Source organism: Bufo bufo, chromosome 2 (genome assembly GCF_905171765.1).
Source record: "Bufo bufo chromosome 2, aBufBuf1.1, whole genome shotgun sequence".
NCBI lineage: Eukaryota > Metazoa > Chordata > Amphibia > Anura > Bufonidae > Bufo > Bufo bufo.
Window position 1 is genome coordinate 304,757,649 of NC_053390.1, and position 15,586 is coordinate 304,773,234.

The window sequence follows — 15,586 nt, forward strand, 5'->3', positions numbered from 1 at the left end:
GAGTCAGGCCACTTATCCCTGATTTCTCTCTTAGCTACCCCTGCCTATAAGCGTAGCACCCGCGCCGAAAGGAGCGACCCCACTTCTCGGTGGCTAAACCTTAAAGGGGTTGTCCACTCTCTAAATACTTTCCCCTACTGTGTGGCAGGCAGTGAAAAACCGAAATTCCTAATATATTTCATTAAACGCATCTGCCTGCTTTTCTTCAATTTTAAGCCATGAGCCCTGAGCCCCGCTCTACCTTGCAGCCAAATTTGTCCATGGCTGCACGAGACATGGAGGAGCTTGAGAGCAAGCTCGTCCATGCCAGCAGTGTAGTTGCGCCTCTGCTGTTTTTCCTACTCTGTAAGAGCAGCGCACGTGTAGTCTGCTACTGTCAGTGGCCAGCTCCCCGCTCCCCACTCCAACTCTGACAGGAATCTGATGGTTGTTCCATCTCTACAAACAGCTGATTCCTGTCAGAAGTTAGGTGTAATAAAAACTTTCAGAGCCCCTGTACTGGGGTGACTACTCAGTCCCGCACTGTGACCACGCTCCTACCCACTAAGTCACGGCCCAATCCTGTTAGGCCAAGCCCCTGCAGCCAACCCAGAAAGCAGGACTTCTGACCACCCAGTACCCTGTACAGTACATTTCTTTATGTAGTAACATATATATATATATATATATATATAGCAATGAAAGTCTGCAGCACTTCTTGAAAGATAAAATGTGCTCTTTATTCACACATATCAAATGTGAATAAAGAGCACATTTTATCTTTCAAGGAGTGCTGCAGACTTTCATCGCTGTCTTCTGTCCTGAATCGAGGGATTACCGCGGGCACCCTCCATTGCATACAGTCTTAAAGGGAGTGCTGCCAGACCTTTTCCATGTATATATATACACTCACCTAAAGAATTATTAGGAACACCTGTTCTATTTCTCATTAATGCAATTATCTAGTCAACCAATCACATGGCAGTTGCTTCAATGCATTTAGGGGTGTGGTCCTGGTCAAGACAATCTCCTGAACTCCAAACTGAATGTCAGAATGGGAAAGAAAGGTGATTTAAGCAATTTTGAGCGTGGCATGGTTGTTGGTGCCAGACGGGCCGGTCTGAGTATTTCACAATCTGCTCAGTTACTGGGATTTTCACGCACAACCATTTCTAGGGTTTACAAAGAATGGTGTGAAAAGGGAAAAACATCCAGTATGCGGCAGTCCTTATGGATGCTAGAGGTCAGAAGAGAATGGGCCAACTGATTCAAGCTGATAGAAGAGCAACGTTGACTGAAATAACCACTCGTTACAACTGAGGTATGCAGCAAAGCATTTGTGAAGCCACAACACGCACAACCTTGAGGCGGATAGGAGAAGACCCCACCGGGTACCACTCATCTCCACTACAAATAGGAAAAAGAGGCTACAATTTGCACGAGCTCACCAAAATTGGACTGTTGAAGACTGGAAAAATGTTGCCTGGTCTGATGAGTCTCGATTTCTGTTGAGACATTCAAATGGTAGAGTCCGAATTTGGCGTAAACAGAATGAGAACATGTATCCATCCTCTGGTGGCTACTTCCAGCAGGATAATGCACCATGTCACAAAGCTCAAATCATTTCAAATTGGTTTCTTGAACATAACAATGAGTTCACTGTACTAAAATGGTCCCCACAGTCACCAGATCTCAACCCAATAGAGCATCTTTGGGATGTGGTGGAACGGGAGCTTCGTGCCCTGGATGTGCATCCCTCAAATCTTCATCAACTGCAAGATGCTATCCTATCAATATGGGCCAACATTTCTAAAGAATGCTAGCAGGACCTTGTTAAATCAATGCCACGTAGAATTAAGGCAGTTCTGAAGTCAAAAGGGGGTCCAACACCGTATTAGTATGGTGTTCCTAATAATTCTTTAGGTGAGTGTATATATATATATATATATATATACACAATATTTGCAGACTCTTTTGCTTTCTGTTTTACACTGAACAGTCAGGAAGCTGCTCTGACTCACATGTGTAGCACTTCTCTATGCTCCCAACAGCTCCTAAACACTCATTACAGCTCAATTATTATAAAGCAGATTAATGTATAGTTTTGTGGAGAACGATTCATTATACCTTTTAACTTACTAATTCAAATACCTGCTCATTCTGGGTTTAGGAGTCCAGTGGGCGGTCCTATAAGTAAGGATTTCAATCAATAAGTTACAATAATAATCAATCTCTTCAAACAAAATGGTATATAATTCTCCTCAGCTTCTCCTGCTTTTTAACATGGTGCCTTCAGATGAGACATCATTTTAAGGTGACAGGTGCCCTAAGTTATAGCTGAGAATTGTTTTATTTCAAAACGTAACAAAACACCCTTCTATTTTGTAACAATCGTATGCTTAACTTTTTTTTTTACTCCTAGATAAAATCATTGAGCCAAGATCTCCAGACATTGTGACATCTTTTGGAGCTAGCAATATGTCAACAGGCTCTATCCCATTGTTGTGTATAATTAACAACTACTGGCCACAGGCCTCAAAACTCGTGTGGTTAAAAAATGGGAAAATATTAGATAATAAGGACAATGTGTTCACATCAATGAAGCAGGAAAATGGAATGTATTCTGGGAGCCGGCTGCTGAATGTGCCTATAGAAAGCTGGAACAAAGACACATATTTATGTCGTGTGACCCATCAGAAGAAAGACTTCACTGAGGCTGTAAAAAAGCCTCAAGGTATGGTTTAATAGTGCTTTTATTATGAGACTCACTAATGTTCATAGATGATCTGGGCTCTGTTGGGTTTCCATTGCTTTTTGACTGCAATAATAATGCAGTCTTCTATACCGCATTCTCAACAGGAGAACAAGAAAAATCCTGGAACCTTCCACACTAGCAGGTCTCTTTTTTCGGTTGAAAATGAATCTGTCAAACCTTTGAACTGTGCCTCATTTCTTTATTCCTTTATATATGGTGTTAAAGTGTAACTGCTGTTTATTTTTTTTTATACCCTAATAGCATAGTACACCCTGCTGTATAAGTGCTTTTGTGCTTTAAAATGTAATCATTTTCAGTTTTACCTTATAACTCCCAGAATTGTGTGCTACTTTCACATTGAGCAGGCCTCTTCTCACAGAGTTGTCATGTACAGCCGTCTCCTCTCTGATATAAACAAGAGATGGGGAGAGCACTGGGAGAAGGAGCACAGCCCTGAGGGCCTGGGGTCGGGCAGAAAGTGGGGGGGAAGGCTGCTTTAGATGGTGATATCTCCTCAATGTTAGCAGTAGTAGAAACATGCAACTGGTCTTGTTTGAAAACTGGTATTCCAGGCTTTCATATAAGACCAGAATGACAGCTAAAGTCCAAGCAACAGAGGAGAAATCACTGTTAGAAATTGAGTCGGGAATAAATCACGGGTAAAAACCTGCTTTAACTTTCACTTTCAGCTGCATTCACAGCATCTCGATTTCTATCAGTGATCTCTTCCCCTGTACTGAACAGATTGCTGTCATTCTGGTATCGTCTGAAAGTTACGAAATCTCAGCTTTCAAACAATATAACCAGAGATCTGAGCAGCTAAAGCAGTGTGGGGGAGAATGAGAGAGCAGCTGCAGAGCTGACAGGTGACTATTAAGAGGTTAAAACAAATGCTTGCTGATTAGTACTGGTTAGCTGTATGTGAGAGGATACGCACTGCTCTGGGGTAGTGGAGGAGGTTATCTGCATTCTGATTGTTCATGTGAGGAGAGCAAGGGGTTATGGGAAGTGAGGGAAATACAGGACAGCCTCAAAGACATGGCAAAGATCACCACAGGAAGTGCAGCAGAGGCCATCTTAGGAAGAAGCTCAAATAGAGGCACCGAGAAATAGGGTTGCTAAGGGCTGAATAGAAATCAGAAAGGTAAAATTAACAGAAAAATAAAGCTTCATGAATATCTTCCCTTCAGCATCACATATGTTAGGAATTTAATTTTTGGTAGTGAAATGGCAGTCACACTTTAATATATTTTCTAGTGTGTTAAACTATATCCTATCAGTAGTATTAAGGTGCAAAGTGTGCTACTGAATGGTCCATACTTATGGCACCTAATTCTCCCAGGGGTGCACAACCAATGAGGCGAGGTGAGGCGATTGCCTCAGGCAGCATGAGGTAGGGGCAAGAGAGGGGCAGCGAAAGGGGGATTATCTCTTTTTGCAGTATAGTATTGGGAAGCACAGTGGGCACAGTATGTGGCACTGTATTACCCTGTATGTTTTGTAGAGCTGTATGTAATGTTTTCCAAGTATGTCTTTAACAGTAGTGCTGGAGGGAAGGGGTTAGGTTAAGGCTACTTTCACACTAGCGTTTTTGCTGGATCAGGGTTCAGCAAAAACGCTTCCGTTGCTGATAATACAACCATCTGCATCTGTTATGAACGAATCCGGTTGTATTATCTTTAACATAGCCAAGACGAATCAGTCATGAACTTCATTGAAAGTCAATGGAGGACGGATCCGTTTTATATTGTGTCAGATTGTGTCAGAGAAAACTGATCCGTCCCCATTAACTTGCTTTGGGGATCATGACGGCTCCACATCCCAGGACGGAAAGCAATCTACAACATGTTGCGATTTGCTCTCCGGTCTGGGAACACAACTAAATGGAACGGAATGCATTTTGGAGCATCCGTTCTGTTCAGTTCAGTTTTGTCCCCATTGACAATGAATGGGGATAAAACTAGAAGCGTTTTTTTTTTCCGATATTGAGCCCCTATGACGGAACTAAATGCCAGAAAACGTAAACGCTAGTGGGAAAGTAGCCTTAGAAATTGGCATGCTATTTGGTGCTATTTCTGATTTTGCTTCAGGCAGCAGAAAGGCTAGGTACACCCCTGAATTCTCCACTATAAGGAATGCAATGCCTGTGTTGTAGCTTGCATGGTGTAGATTGAGCTGTAATTTATGTTTGTGGTAGAAATTATAGTATATTTGACAGGCATCCAAGACTACAATCCCTCACACTAAGTCCAGGCTTACATATCACCCACTTTTCAGAAAAATGTCAAGAGCTGTGGAACCTGGCCAAAAATTTAAATTCTTGCACAAAGAGGCTTATATTGGCAGCTTTTGCAGGCCAATTTTCTGGTCTAAAGCCAGTGATAATTTATACCCATAATGTGTATAGCCAGTTTAAGGCTAGTTTCACACACAGTGTTTCAACATATTTTCAGTGGCTCTTCATGTTGTTTTTTGTAAGTCTTTTCTGGCCAAACACACTCTAGCCAGATGTTACTTCAAAGTCTATAGTGAAATATATAAAACGCCTGCATGCACAGCATTTTGATATGTGGTGTTTTTGCAGCATGTTCGGGATCAGTGGCATTGCTATCAAAACACAGCTTGCTTTCTATATGACACGTTCATCTGGATTATTTCGCTAAAGGCTTCACTTTAGACTTTTAAAACGCTGGGAAAATGATTCCAAATTTTAAAAAAATCCACCAAAATTAAATAATTGAAATAAACACTGTGAAAATGTTTAAAACGCAAAATTATTTCCCAACAATAAAAAAAGGAAAACATACAAGTATATAAAGCAGTAACTACTTCCTCAATGCATCGTCATAGCAAACATAGCGGTCATCTATTATAGTGTCTAAAAACTATTGGGGTCATTTATTAAGACTTGAGTTTTAGATATTATGTAGTGTGAGACTGGCACTCCCTCGCATGGAAATAGAGCAATAGTAATAGTGTTGTTACACAATATTTAATTGGCAAAATATATTAAAATACAACATTACAATACAATATTAAAATAACAATCGCTGCAGCGGAGACAATATCAGTCCCTAAAAATACCTAAAATCTAAAACTTCAATAAAAACAAAAAAAGTCCAAAAAGAAGGGGACCATATGTCCTGAATGTGCAAAAATATCGCAAGCCAAAAGTGTCAGTCTATTCCTTATAATAGTATTGGCATTCCTTTCTTATATGCAATATAACATGCAAAATCCATGCAAGGCACCTTTTCAAATATTCGGAATTGTCCAATATAAATATTCGATAAAGTATCCAATTGGACACCAAGTTTTTACTCACAGTTTAATGTTGATTATCCTGCAGTCCCAATATTCAATCCTTTTGATTTTTACTCACGGTGTTTATTCACGTGGTTCTCAGTGATTGGAATCCCCTGGTTCGTTCGTCTCTGGTCTCTCTCGATCGTTATCCACAAATCTCAGATCCGGTTATACGATCAGGGTGTAATATTGCGAGAGGTGAACTTATACTTGTACTGACCAGCTTGAATGGCTGAAATTCCAGGTCTTTATCTTTGGAGCGCTCCAATTTCTTTGTGTATCTCCGGATATTAGTAGACGAACTTCCAGTGGGGGTCACTTGTTGGGGATGTCTTTGAAAAGCACCAAGACATCCCCAACAGGCGAGTTCTCCTGGGGGTAACAATGGCCCCCGCTGCACTAAACACCCGCTCTGATGCCACACTACTGGCCGGGCAGGACAGCTTTTCCAGGGCAAAATCTGCCAGTTGCAGCCACAAATCCAGTTATGGCTGCCCAGTAGTCCAGCGGATCTTCAATGTGGGGTGGCAGGGTACTGTCCAAGTATGCCACCACTTGCTGGTTCAGGTCCTGCTCCAGGTCTACCTGCTGCTGCTGGTGAGTAGTTTCTTTACTATGCAGGTAAAGAAAGCTACTCATCAGCGACTGTAGACTCAGGCTGCTGCTGATGGAGCTCTTACTGCTGCTGCCACCCCACCACTCCCCAGCAGCCATGGCAGTGGAACGTGAGAGCAGGTCACCAAGGTTCCGATTTTCAGTTGTCACAGAGAAAGCCAGGAATTGATTTCTTGATGCATCACATGGAGGAGTTCCTCCCCTGTGTGTTAGCCAAGGCAAACCAGGTGCAGAACAGTATGATACCGCCGAGCCCTGCATATGTGGTATGCTGGAGGCGTACTGTAACTTGTCCTTGCAGTGGAGGCTGAGGACATGGTGGAGGATGAGGAGGCAGAGGCGGACATTGTCTCTGAACCAACGGCGTGAGAACATGGAGGCGGAAGCGGCGTGACCTGGCTAAGTTGCTGTTGTGGCTATGCAGGAACCACAATTACCCAGTGGGCCATAAAGGACATGTATTGTCCTTGACCGTAGTTACAGCTCCACACGTCGGCGCTGCCGTTCACTTTGGCAGATACCGACAGGGTCAATGACTGGCCCACATTCTGTTCTACATGTTTGTGCAGGGCTAGCACTGCCTTTTTGTTAAAGAAATGACGGCATGGGACTCTCCACCTCGGCTCGGCTCAAGCCATCAGTTCTCTGAAAGGTGCAGAGTCCACCACTTGGAAAGGGAGGGACTGCAGTACCAGCAACTTGGACAGGAGCACATTCAGCTTCTGCGCCGTTGGATGCGTGCACGCATACTGTTGTCTCTTGGCAATCGCTTCAGTGATCGATTGCTGACAAAATGACTGATGAGGAGTAGGAGCATCAAGAACAGCAGACGATGGTAACGACAGACAGCTCCCTTCGGCTGAGGTGGTGGAGCCTTGATTGCATGAAATTGGGTGCGTGCCACTGGGTGATGCAGCGGATGCTGCGGCAGGCTGGACCACCACATTGGAGCCACGGTTCTCCCAGGTCACTTTATGGTGACGCTGCATATGTTGACGCAGGGCCGAGGTGCCAACATTGGCACCCTGGCCACGCTTCAGCTTCTGCCCACATATTCTACATATGGCCATGTTCACCTCCTCCGGCGGATTTTTAAAAAACTGCCACACCGCCGAGTAGGTGATTTTCCCCCCAACAGTCCGCACTGACTGACTGCTACCAACGCTGCCTCCATGAACCCCTGCACCACTACTTCCTGGGCAGGTAGGCTTCTGCGAAGCAGGTGGTCTACCCATGGCACGTTTGGCTTCCGACCTCCCACTGCTGACACCCAGCCATGCTACAACTTTACTGGCTCAGCCGCTGCCTCACGAGCAAGCTGCCACCCTCTTCTGATGATGAACCCCCTTTTGCACCCGGCTCTCAAGTGCGATCAGCTTCATCATCGAGTGTCTCCTCAATGGTCTCTGGGTCTCTGACCACTCGCAACACCACCTCCCATGCCACTCTCCTCATCACTACTTGCCCGCCTAGTGGAGGAAGTGGCGGATGTCTCCTCCAGATCTTGGCTGGGCAGTAGCTCCTGACTGTCCTTTAGTAGCTCATCCTCGCTGTATAGTGGAGCTAAGCCCACAGCATACAATACTTCTGTGGGTGAGGAAACAGCAAAGGACAGAGGCAGGTTGAGGACAGGTGAGGGCACAGGGCCTGCTCCTGGGCCATGCCAACTAAGGGTTGTGTCTGACGAACCCACCGACTGGCTGGGGGTGTCTGATGTCACTTGGGATGAAGTGGATGACCGAGTTAACCAAACAAGAACCGCTGGGTTGTTGGTCAAGACATGACCGCTAGATGACACCGGGAGCTCAGGCCTCTTGCTGCGACTCCTGCTGCCACGCCCCTTTACTCTGTTGTGACCTCTGCCTGCGCCAGAAACATTTAGGCCTCTGCCACTACCCTGTGCTGCCACTTCTATGCCTGACATACTGTTAGATCAATAAATAAAAAAGAAATTAAAACACCCCACAAAAGCCTTTACTACAGATAACTACACCGCTGAGCAGTAAATGTATTTTTTCTTCTTGTGCTAATACACGTCACAAACGGCTTAACAAGAAATAACTGCACTGCAGAGCGGCAACTTTTTTTTTTTTTTTTGTGCTAATACAAGTCACAAAAGGCTTAACAAGAAATAACTACACCACTGAGCGACAATTTTTTTTTTCTTTTTGCGCTAAAACACTCCACCAAAGCCTTTACTACAGATAAGTGCACCGCAGAGCGGAAAATGTATTTTAGCTTTTTGTGCTAATACACGTCACAAAAGGCTTGACAAGAAATAACTACACCACAGATAAGTGCACCGCACAAGGGCAAATAAGATGTAGAAATAATTCCTTGTAATAACCCCTGTTAATGCCTGTATCAAACAGCACTTGCACCCTAATAAGAATGGTTTGCTGGAACTACAGAGCTGTAAAATGGCAATTTGGGTCCCCAGTCAGTGCTGCAAGGTCTACCACCGTCCCTAGCACCTGCAGACACGTCTCTCCCTGCTGTAAGTACACTGGTGAATGGCAGAATCTAAGATGGCTGCCGTATTTATAGGGCTGTCACATCACAGGGCTGGCTGGCTGCTGATTGGCTGCATGCATGGCATTATGGGTCAGCCCACCTTCCCAGAGTTCCTTGCCCCATGTCCTCACACATGTAGCCGCCATTTGAGGAAAAATTTACATTCATTACCACAAAGTACGAGGAAATTCGCGTTAGTTGCAAATCAAATTCTTCCTGAAATTTGTAATGAATTCCACTTCATCAGCTTCAATTCGATCATTTCTATTTATAAGGTAAGAGAGCAGAGATAAGAAGCCCTCAGCTTCCTGTCTGATGGACCAGAGAGAAAATAGAGATTCTGCTAGTAGATAAACTCAAAGCTGTGCCAGGAAAACAGCTCATCATTTTTAATACCAAGACCAACTAAAAAAATTATTTTAGCACAAAATGAGTACAATGCAATAAAAAAATGGCACTAAAGGTGTACATATACTTTAAACAAAGTAAAGCAAATCGAATTTATCCTGAAATTCGGATCGTTGGCTTTAATTCGCTCATCTCTAATAATCTCTAAAGTCGGAGTTGATCAATCTGGTGTATACCTATTTGCCATAGCTAACAATGACCATTTCCCCACCTACTTTTAAAAAGTTGCAACAAATCACAAAAAAACAAACCAGAAAGGGAGATGTAGCAGCACAACAGTTGGATCCTTCAGTGGTGGTGCCTGCGGTGTCAGGTGCCAGTCCGTAGCACCCCGTCACAGCAAATACAAAAAAGATGTACAAATCACAAAAAGTCTGCAGCAAAATTTGCAACTTTGTTCTACCAGAATCCTGGCACAAAGGGAATGATAAATAATTTCAACCCTTTATTTTCTATAATTGTTTAATCCCTATTTTACTGTGAAAAATTCAGCTTATTTGAAATCTGATATATAGACACATATGACTGAAGATCAAGCTATGATTAATGATAAAAAAGCTGGTTTTTTTTTTTAAAAGAGGCAAAATTTTAATTCATATGTGCTTCAGGTTGAAGGATTGCAAGTATTAGAATACTTGAGTGCCAAGTTTACAAGTAATTCCTTAGACTGTGTAGTACTTCTAAATCAGATAAATTTCTTTGATGATATTAGGCATGTTAGGAAAAGGCTCTCCTTTATAATATTATATATTTCAGTGACAGAGAAGTAATTACAGTAAATATGTATCTTGTAGTCTCTTATTGTCATTCAAACGTAACATTCAAATTGATATTTTTCTTCCAACAATGTACTTAAATTTCTTAAAAGTGTAGCTTTTAACTTGTTAAGGACTACCTACCGTATAGTAAAGGGGTTCCTTTCCAAGTTATTAAAAAAAAATTAAATACAATGGTCATAAAATAGTTATTACAGTGTGGTCTTCATTTATTAAATGAAAGGCAGCTGCGGGCTAATTGGCTGCACAGTCCTTCATCACAGCATGGCCATAACCTGGCCGCTTTGTTTGCTCTGTACCCTAAGGCAGAGTGGCCTGGATATACCTGATTTATAGAAATTAGTGACTGCAAATTAAAAAAATATTTTAGGGTAATACTATATTGGAAAATCACTGAAATAAACTGGCCTAAATGGGAGGAAATGCTCAAAAAAAAACAAAAATGTAGCGTGCTTATAACCGGGGGAGCAATAATATATTATTGGCAGAAAAATAGCTAAAATATTAAACACTTTTTTTATGCTTTTGAACCTTTCGCTCAAAAGGTTGTGCAGTGGGTCAGACGGTACTTTCTGTAATCCTCCAATGTGAAGCACTGGCATATTGTATGGGTCAAAGCTATCTCCTATCCTAGCCACTAAACTCCATAGATGTTGGGGTCAATAGCGACTGTGGCATCAGGTGTAAATGGGCAACCTGCTTTATTTAAGAACAGGGATCAAAGTCTTATCTTCACAACACATTTGTGGAAGTGCATCATGGCACGAACAATAGAGAGTTCTGAGGACCTCATTATAAAATTGAAAAAAATGCACACTGTTGTTGGTATATTGTATGATTTTCTAGGAGTCGTGTTCCCTCCCCGTCGATCCACGATGTAAATCTGTATCTCATTAAGTCACCGGATCACAGGGTGAGTATTGATAGTTAGATCCTAAGATAAGTATGATGGTACTGTATTAAAGTTGTATGTTAAGGAGGTAAAGGTATAAATAGTCGGCGCTCAGAAGGAAAACGTGCTGCTTGTGAGGAGGAGCGGCCCTCATAATAAAAGTTGTTGCTTATCAGGCTGGAAAAGGTTACAAAACCATGTCTAAAGAGTTTTGACTCCACCAAGTTAGACAGATTGTGTACAAGTGGAGGAAATTCAAACATTATTACCTTCCCCAATAGTGGTTGACCAACAAAGATCATGCCAATAAGATGTCATGTAATAGTCTACAAGGTCACGAAAGAAGCCAAGATAACCTCTAAGCAACTAAAGACCATTCTTACATTGCCTAATGTTGAAGACTCTGAACAACAATGATGTGTATCACAGAATTACAAGAAGAAAGCCACTGATCTCCAAAAAGAACATTGCTGCCATGCGGCAATTACTAAAGATCATCTGGACAAGCCAAAAGGCTACTGTAGAAAGGAAAACACTGTATTCCAACATAAAAACCTTATCTCATCTGTGAAACATGGTGGTTGTAATATATTGGTTTGTGCCTGTTTTACTGCATCTGTGTCAGGACGCCTTTCTATCATTGATGGAACAATAAAATCTGAATTATATCAGCCAATTCTAAAGGGAAATGTGAGGACATCTGTCTGTAAGCTGAGTGGGCCATGCAGCAATGACCCAAAGCACACAAATCATTCTAACAAAGAATGGTTAAAGAAGAACAACTAAATAGAGTTGAAGTTGTTTTGTACAGAGGAATGGGCTAAATTCATCCAAGCCAGAGAACTAATAAACAATTACTGGAAACATCAAATTGAAGTTATTGCTGCACAAAGGGATCCCACCAGATATTGAAAGCAAAAGGTACATATACTTTTCTCACAGACATGTGATATTGGATCATTTTCCTCAATAAACAAATAAATGACTAAGTCTAATATATTACACTTATTTGCATGATCTGTTTATCAACTTTTAGGACTTGTGTGAAAATCTGATGTAGTTTTTGGTCCAATGTATGCAGAGCTATAGAAAATCCTGAAGAGTTCACAAACTTTCACCAGAAGTCATATTATTAAAAGTTCAAGGCTCCTAGTAACGTCAGGAACAAAATAAATAGCCCCGCTACAGTAATACACTCGTATGATCTATAGAAGTGTATTACTGTACAGCAGCGGCGGCATAAAGCGCACGGCGTCATAGCAACCAATGACGCCATGCGCTCCTGCTCTGAACAGGAATCCAGCCCGGCATACCACGGACCACTTTCGGCCGCGGAACACGGCCGTGTGCATTCGGCCTAAAGGAGTAATATATAAATATATTTATATACGTCTGAAGAAAACACTCCAAGACTTGAAAAAAACGCGATGTCTTTATTCACCCATGTGAAGCAGTAGCAACGTTTCAGCTCACAACTGAGCCTTTCTCTGGGCTTGAGAAAGGCTCAGTTGTGAGCTGAAACGTTGCTACTGCTTCACATGGGTGAATAAAGACATTGTGTTTTTTTCAAGTCTTGGAGTGTTGTCCTTTTTCATACGCATATTAAGGGTGAGAAGCTTATTCCCTTGGACGTTGCACCTGAGCCAGTTTACTGGTGCCGCCGAATCCTCTTTTTTCAATATATATATATATACAGTACAGACCAAAAGTTTGGACACACCTTCTCATTCAAAGAGTTTTCTTTATTTTCATGACTATGAAGGCATCAAAACTATGAATTAACACATGTGGAATTATTGAAAGACTTGCAAGAATACAGCGGCTCACCCCCTCACCGTATGGATAAGGTGCTCACCCTCAGGTCCCACCCTCAGGACCTCAGAGGAGGTGTAAGCAGTGGCCTGAGGAAGGGGTGTTAGACCCTGAAACGCGTCTGGCATACAGAGTGAGCGTGGATAAAGAAAAAGGAAGCCTGGAACCAAAAGAAATAAGAAAGAAAGTAAGAAAATCTGCTTGAATCCAAAAGCTTGAAGAGTAATCCAAAAGCTGGAAGAGCAGTCGCCAAACAGTGACGTTATTAAAGCGTCTACTCGGTCCCCCGGACAACCAGGTTACGTGGGAGGCCACGTACGGCCAGCACATCACGTAGCACGCTGTGAGTGCACGGCCGCCTGGATACAACGCTGCGGAGAGCAGTGAAGAGGGGTAAGACCGCGCTCGTTTGCGAGCATTACAGAATCTATGAAACAAGCATAAGTTATATATAATCAATTGCACTGTGGAGTGAACACTTTGGATTTAGCTGACACTTGGTACCAGTTGTGTCTCTTACGCGCTACGGAATCCAGCGCAGCATAAACATTGTGCACTGTGGTTTCGGTATACGAGAAGTATCCACGTGTATCCACGTATATTCATAGGACATTGCTGGCACGCTGTTGTATACATAGAATTTTGGGACTTCAATACACCCATAAGAATTCCTCCCTATTGTAGTTTCACATCATTTGCATAGGGTATATGTGTGTCTACATGTATGTTTTTATACAATTTTTAGGGGTTTGTTTTAGACTAATAAAGTCCATTATTCGTTACTATCTTGTGTTTCCCTTCTGAGTGTGCCCCTTCATATTGCTTACACATCCACATGTGGAATTATATACATAACAAACAAGTGTGAAACAACTGAAAATATGTCATATTCTAGGTTCTTCAAAGTAGCCACCTTTTGCTTTGATTACTGCTTTGCACACTCTTGGCATTCTCTTGATGAGCTTCAAGAGGTAGTCCCCTGAAATGGTCTTCCAACAGTCTTGAAGGAGTTCCCAGAGATGCTTAGCACTTGTTGGCCCTTTTGCCTTCACTCTGCGGACCAGCTCACCCCAAACCATTTCGATTGGGTTCAGGTCCGGTGACTGTGGAGGCCAGGTCATCTGGCGCAGCACCCCATCACTCTCCTTCATGGTCAAATAGCCCTTACTTTCAAAGTTTTCCCAATTTTTCGGCTGACTGACTGACCTTCATTTCTTAAAGTAATGATGGCCACTCGTTTTTCTTTACTTAGCTACTTTTTTCTTGCCATAATACAAATTTCTAACAGTCTATTCAGTAGGACTATCAGCTGTGCATCCACCTGACTTCTCCTCAACGCAACTGATGGTCCCAAACCCATTTATAAGGCAAGAAATCCCACTTATTAAACCTGACAGGGCACACCTGTGAAGTGAAAACCATTTCAGGGGACTACCTCTTGAAGCTCATCAAGAGAATACCAAGAGAGTGCAAAGCAGTAATCAAAGCAAAAGGTGGCTACTTTGAAGAACCTAGAATATGACACATTTTCAGTTGTTTCACACTTGTTTGTTATGTATATAATTCCACATGTTTTAATTCATAGTTTTGATTCCTTCAGTGTGAATCTACAATTTTCATAGTCATGAAAATAAAGAAAACTCTTTGAATGAGAAGGTGTGAACAAACTTTTGGTCTGTACTGTATATACTGTATATACCCCAACAGAATAAAAGTAACATATTATTCATACCACATGGTAAACAGAATGAATGTTTTTCACCCACCTAGCCTCTCATAAATTAAATGTAAAGCAATCAAAAAGATATATGTACCCCAAAATGGTAACAATACAAACTACAGCCCATTCTGCAAAGAATCAAGAATTCTCACAGGTCCATTAACACAAAAATAAAAAAAGTTACAGCTCTTAGAATATGGCAACACAACAAATATATTTTTTTGTTTTCACAAAAATGAATTTTATCTTGAAAAAGTAATGACATACAAAACTATAAATATTTTGTATTGCTATAATTGTATCAACCCAAGGAATAATGTCATATTATCACTATAGCACACAGTGAACCCCATAAAAATAAAGGACAGAATTGCTTCCGAAATAGACAGAATTACCCCTAAAAATAATATCTACAACTTGTCTCACAAAAACAACCCTCACATAGCTTTGTCGCAAAAAATTAAAACAGTTATGGCTCTTGTCAGCCAAATCCATAGTGTCCCCAAATAGTTGTTTAATGACCACATATAGGATATTGCCATACTTGAAAGAAATTGCATAGCAATTTGTGTTTTTTTTTTCCCTATTAACTCTAGATGAAAAATGTTGAGATGAATCTATATATCATTGGAAAAATGTTAGTTTTTTTTGCTTTTCGCAGCCAATTCTAAGAAATTCTATGAAGTCAAAGTAATTTATATACTCCTAGATTCATTTATTGGGGGTGTAGCGGCTTGTTGGGGGTGTTTCTTATGTTTTCACACATTAAGGTCTCTGCAAACCTGAAATGGTGCCTGGATAACAATAAA

At 41.7% G+C, this 15,586-nt stretch overlaps 1 protein-coding gene and 1 gene segment (V, D, J or C); both read left to right on the forward strand.

Moving 5' to 3' along the window:
• Nucleotides 1-15,586, forward strand: part of LOC120989007 — a 769,594-nt gene that overhangs the window by 734,454 nt on the left and 19,554 nt on the right. For all 8 annotated transcript variants that reach the window (XM_040416849.1, XM_040416848.1, XM_040416847.1 and 5 more), the window contains one exon: nt 2,402-2,713. In XM_040416849.1, coding sequence (XP_040272783.1) covers nt 2,402-2,713 — 312 coding nt within the window. The remainder of the gene's footprint in view (nt 1-2,401; nt 2,714-15,586) is intronic.
• Nucleotides 1-15,586, forward strand: part of LOC120989011 — a 326,239-nt gene that overhangs the window by 122,598 nt on the left and 188,055 nt on the right.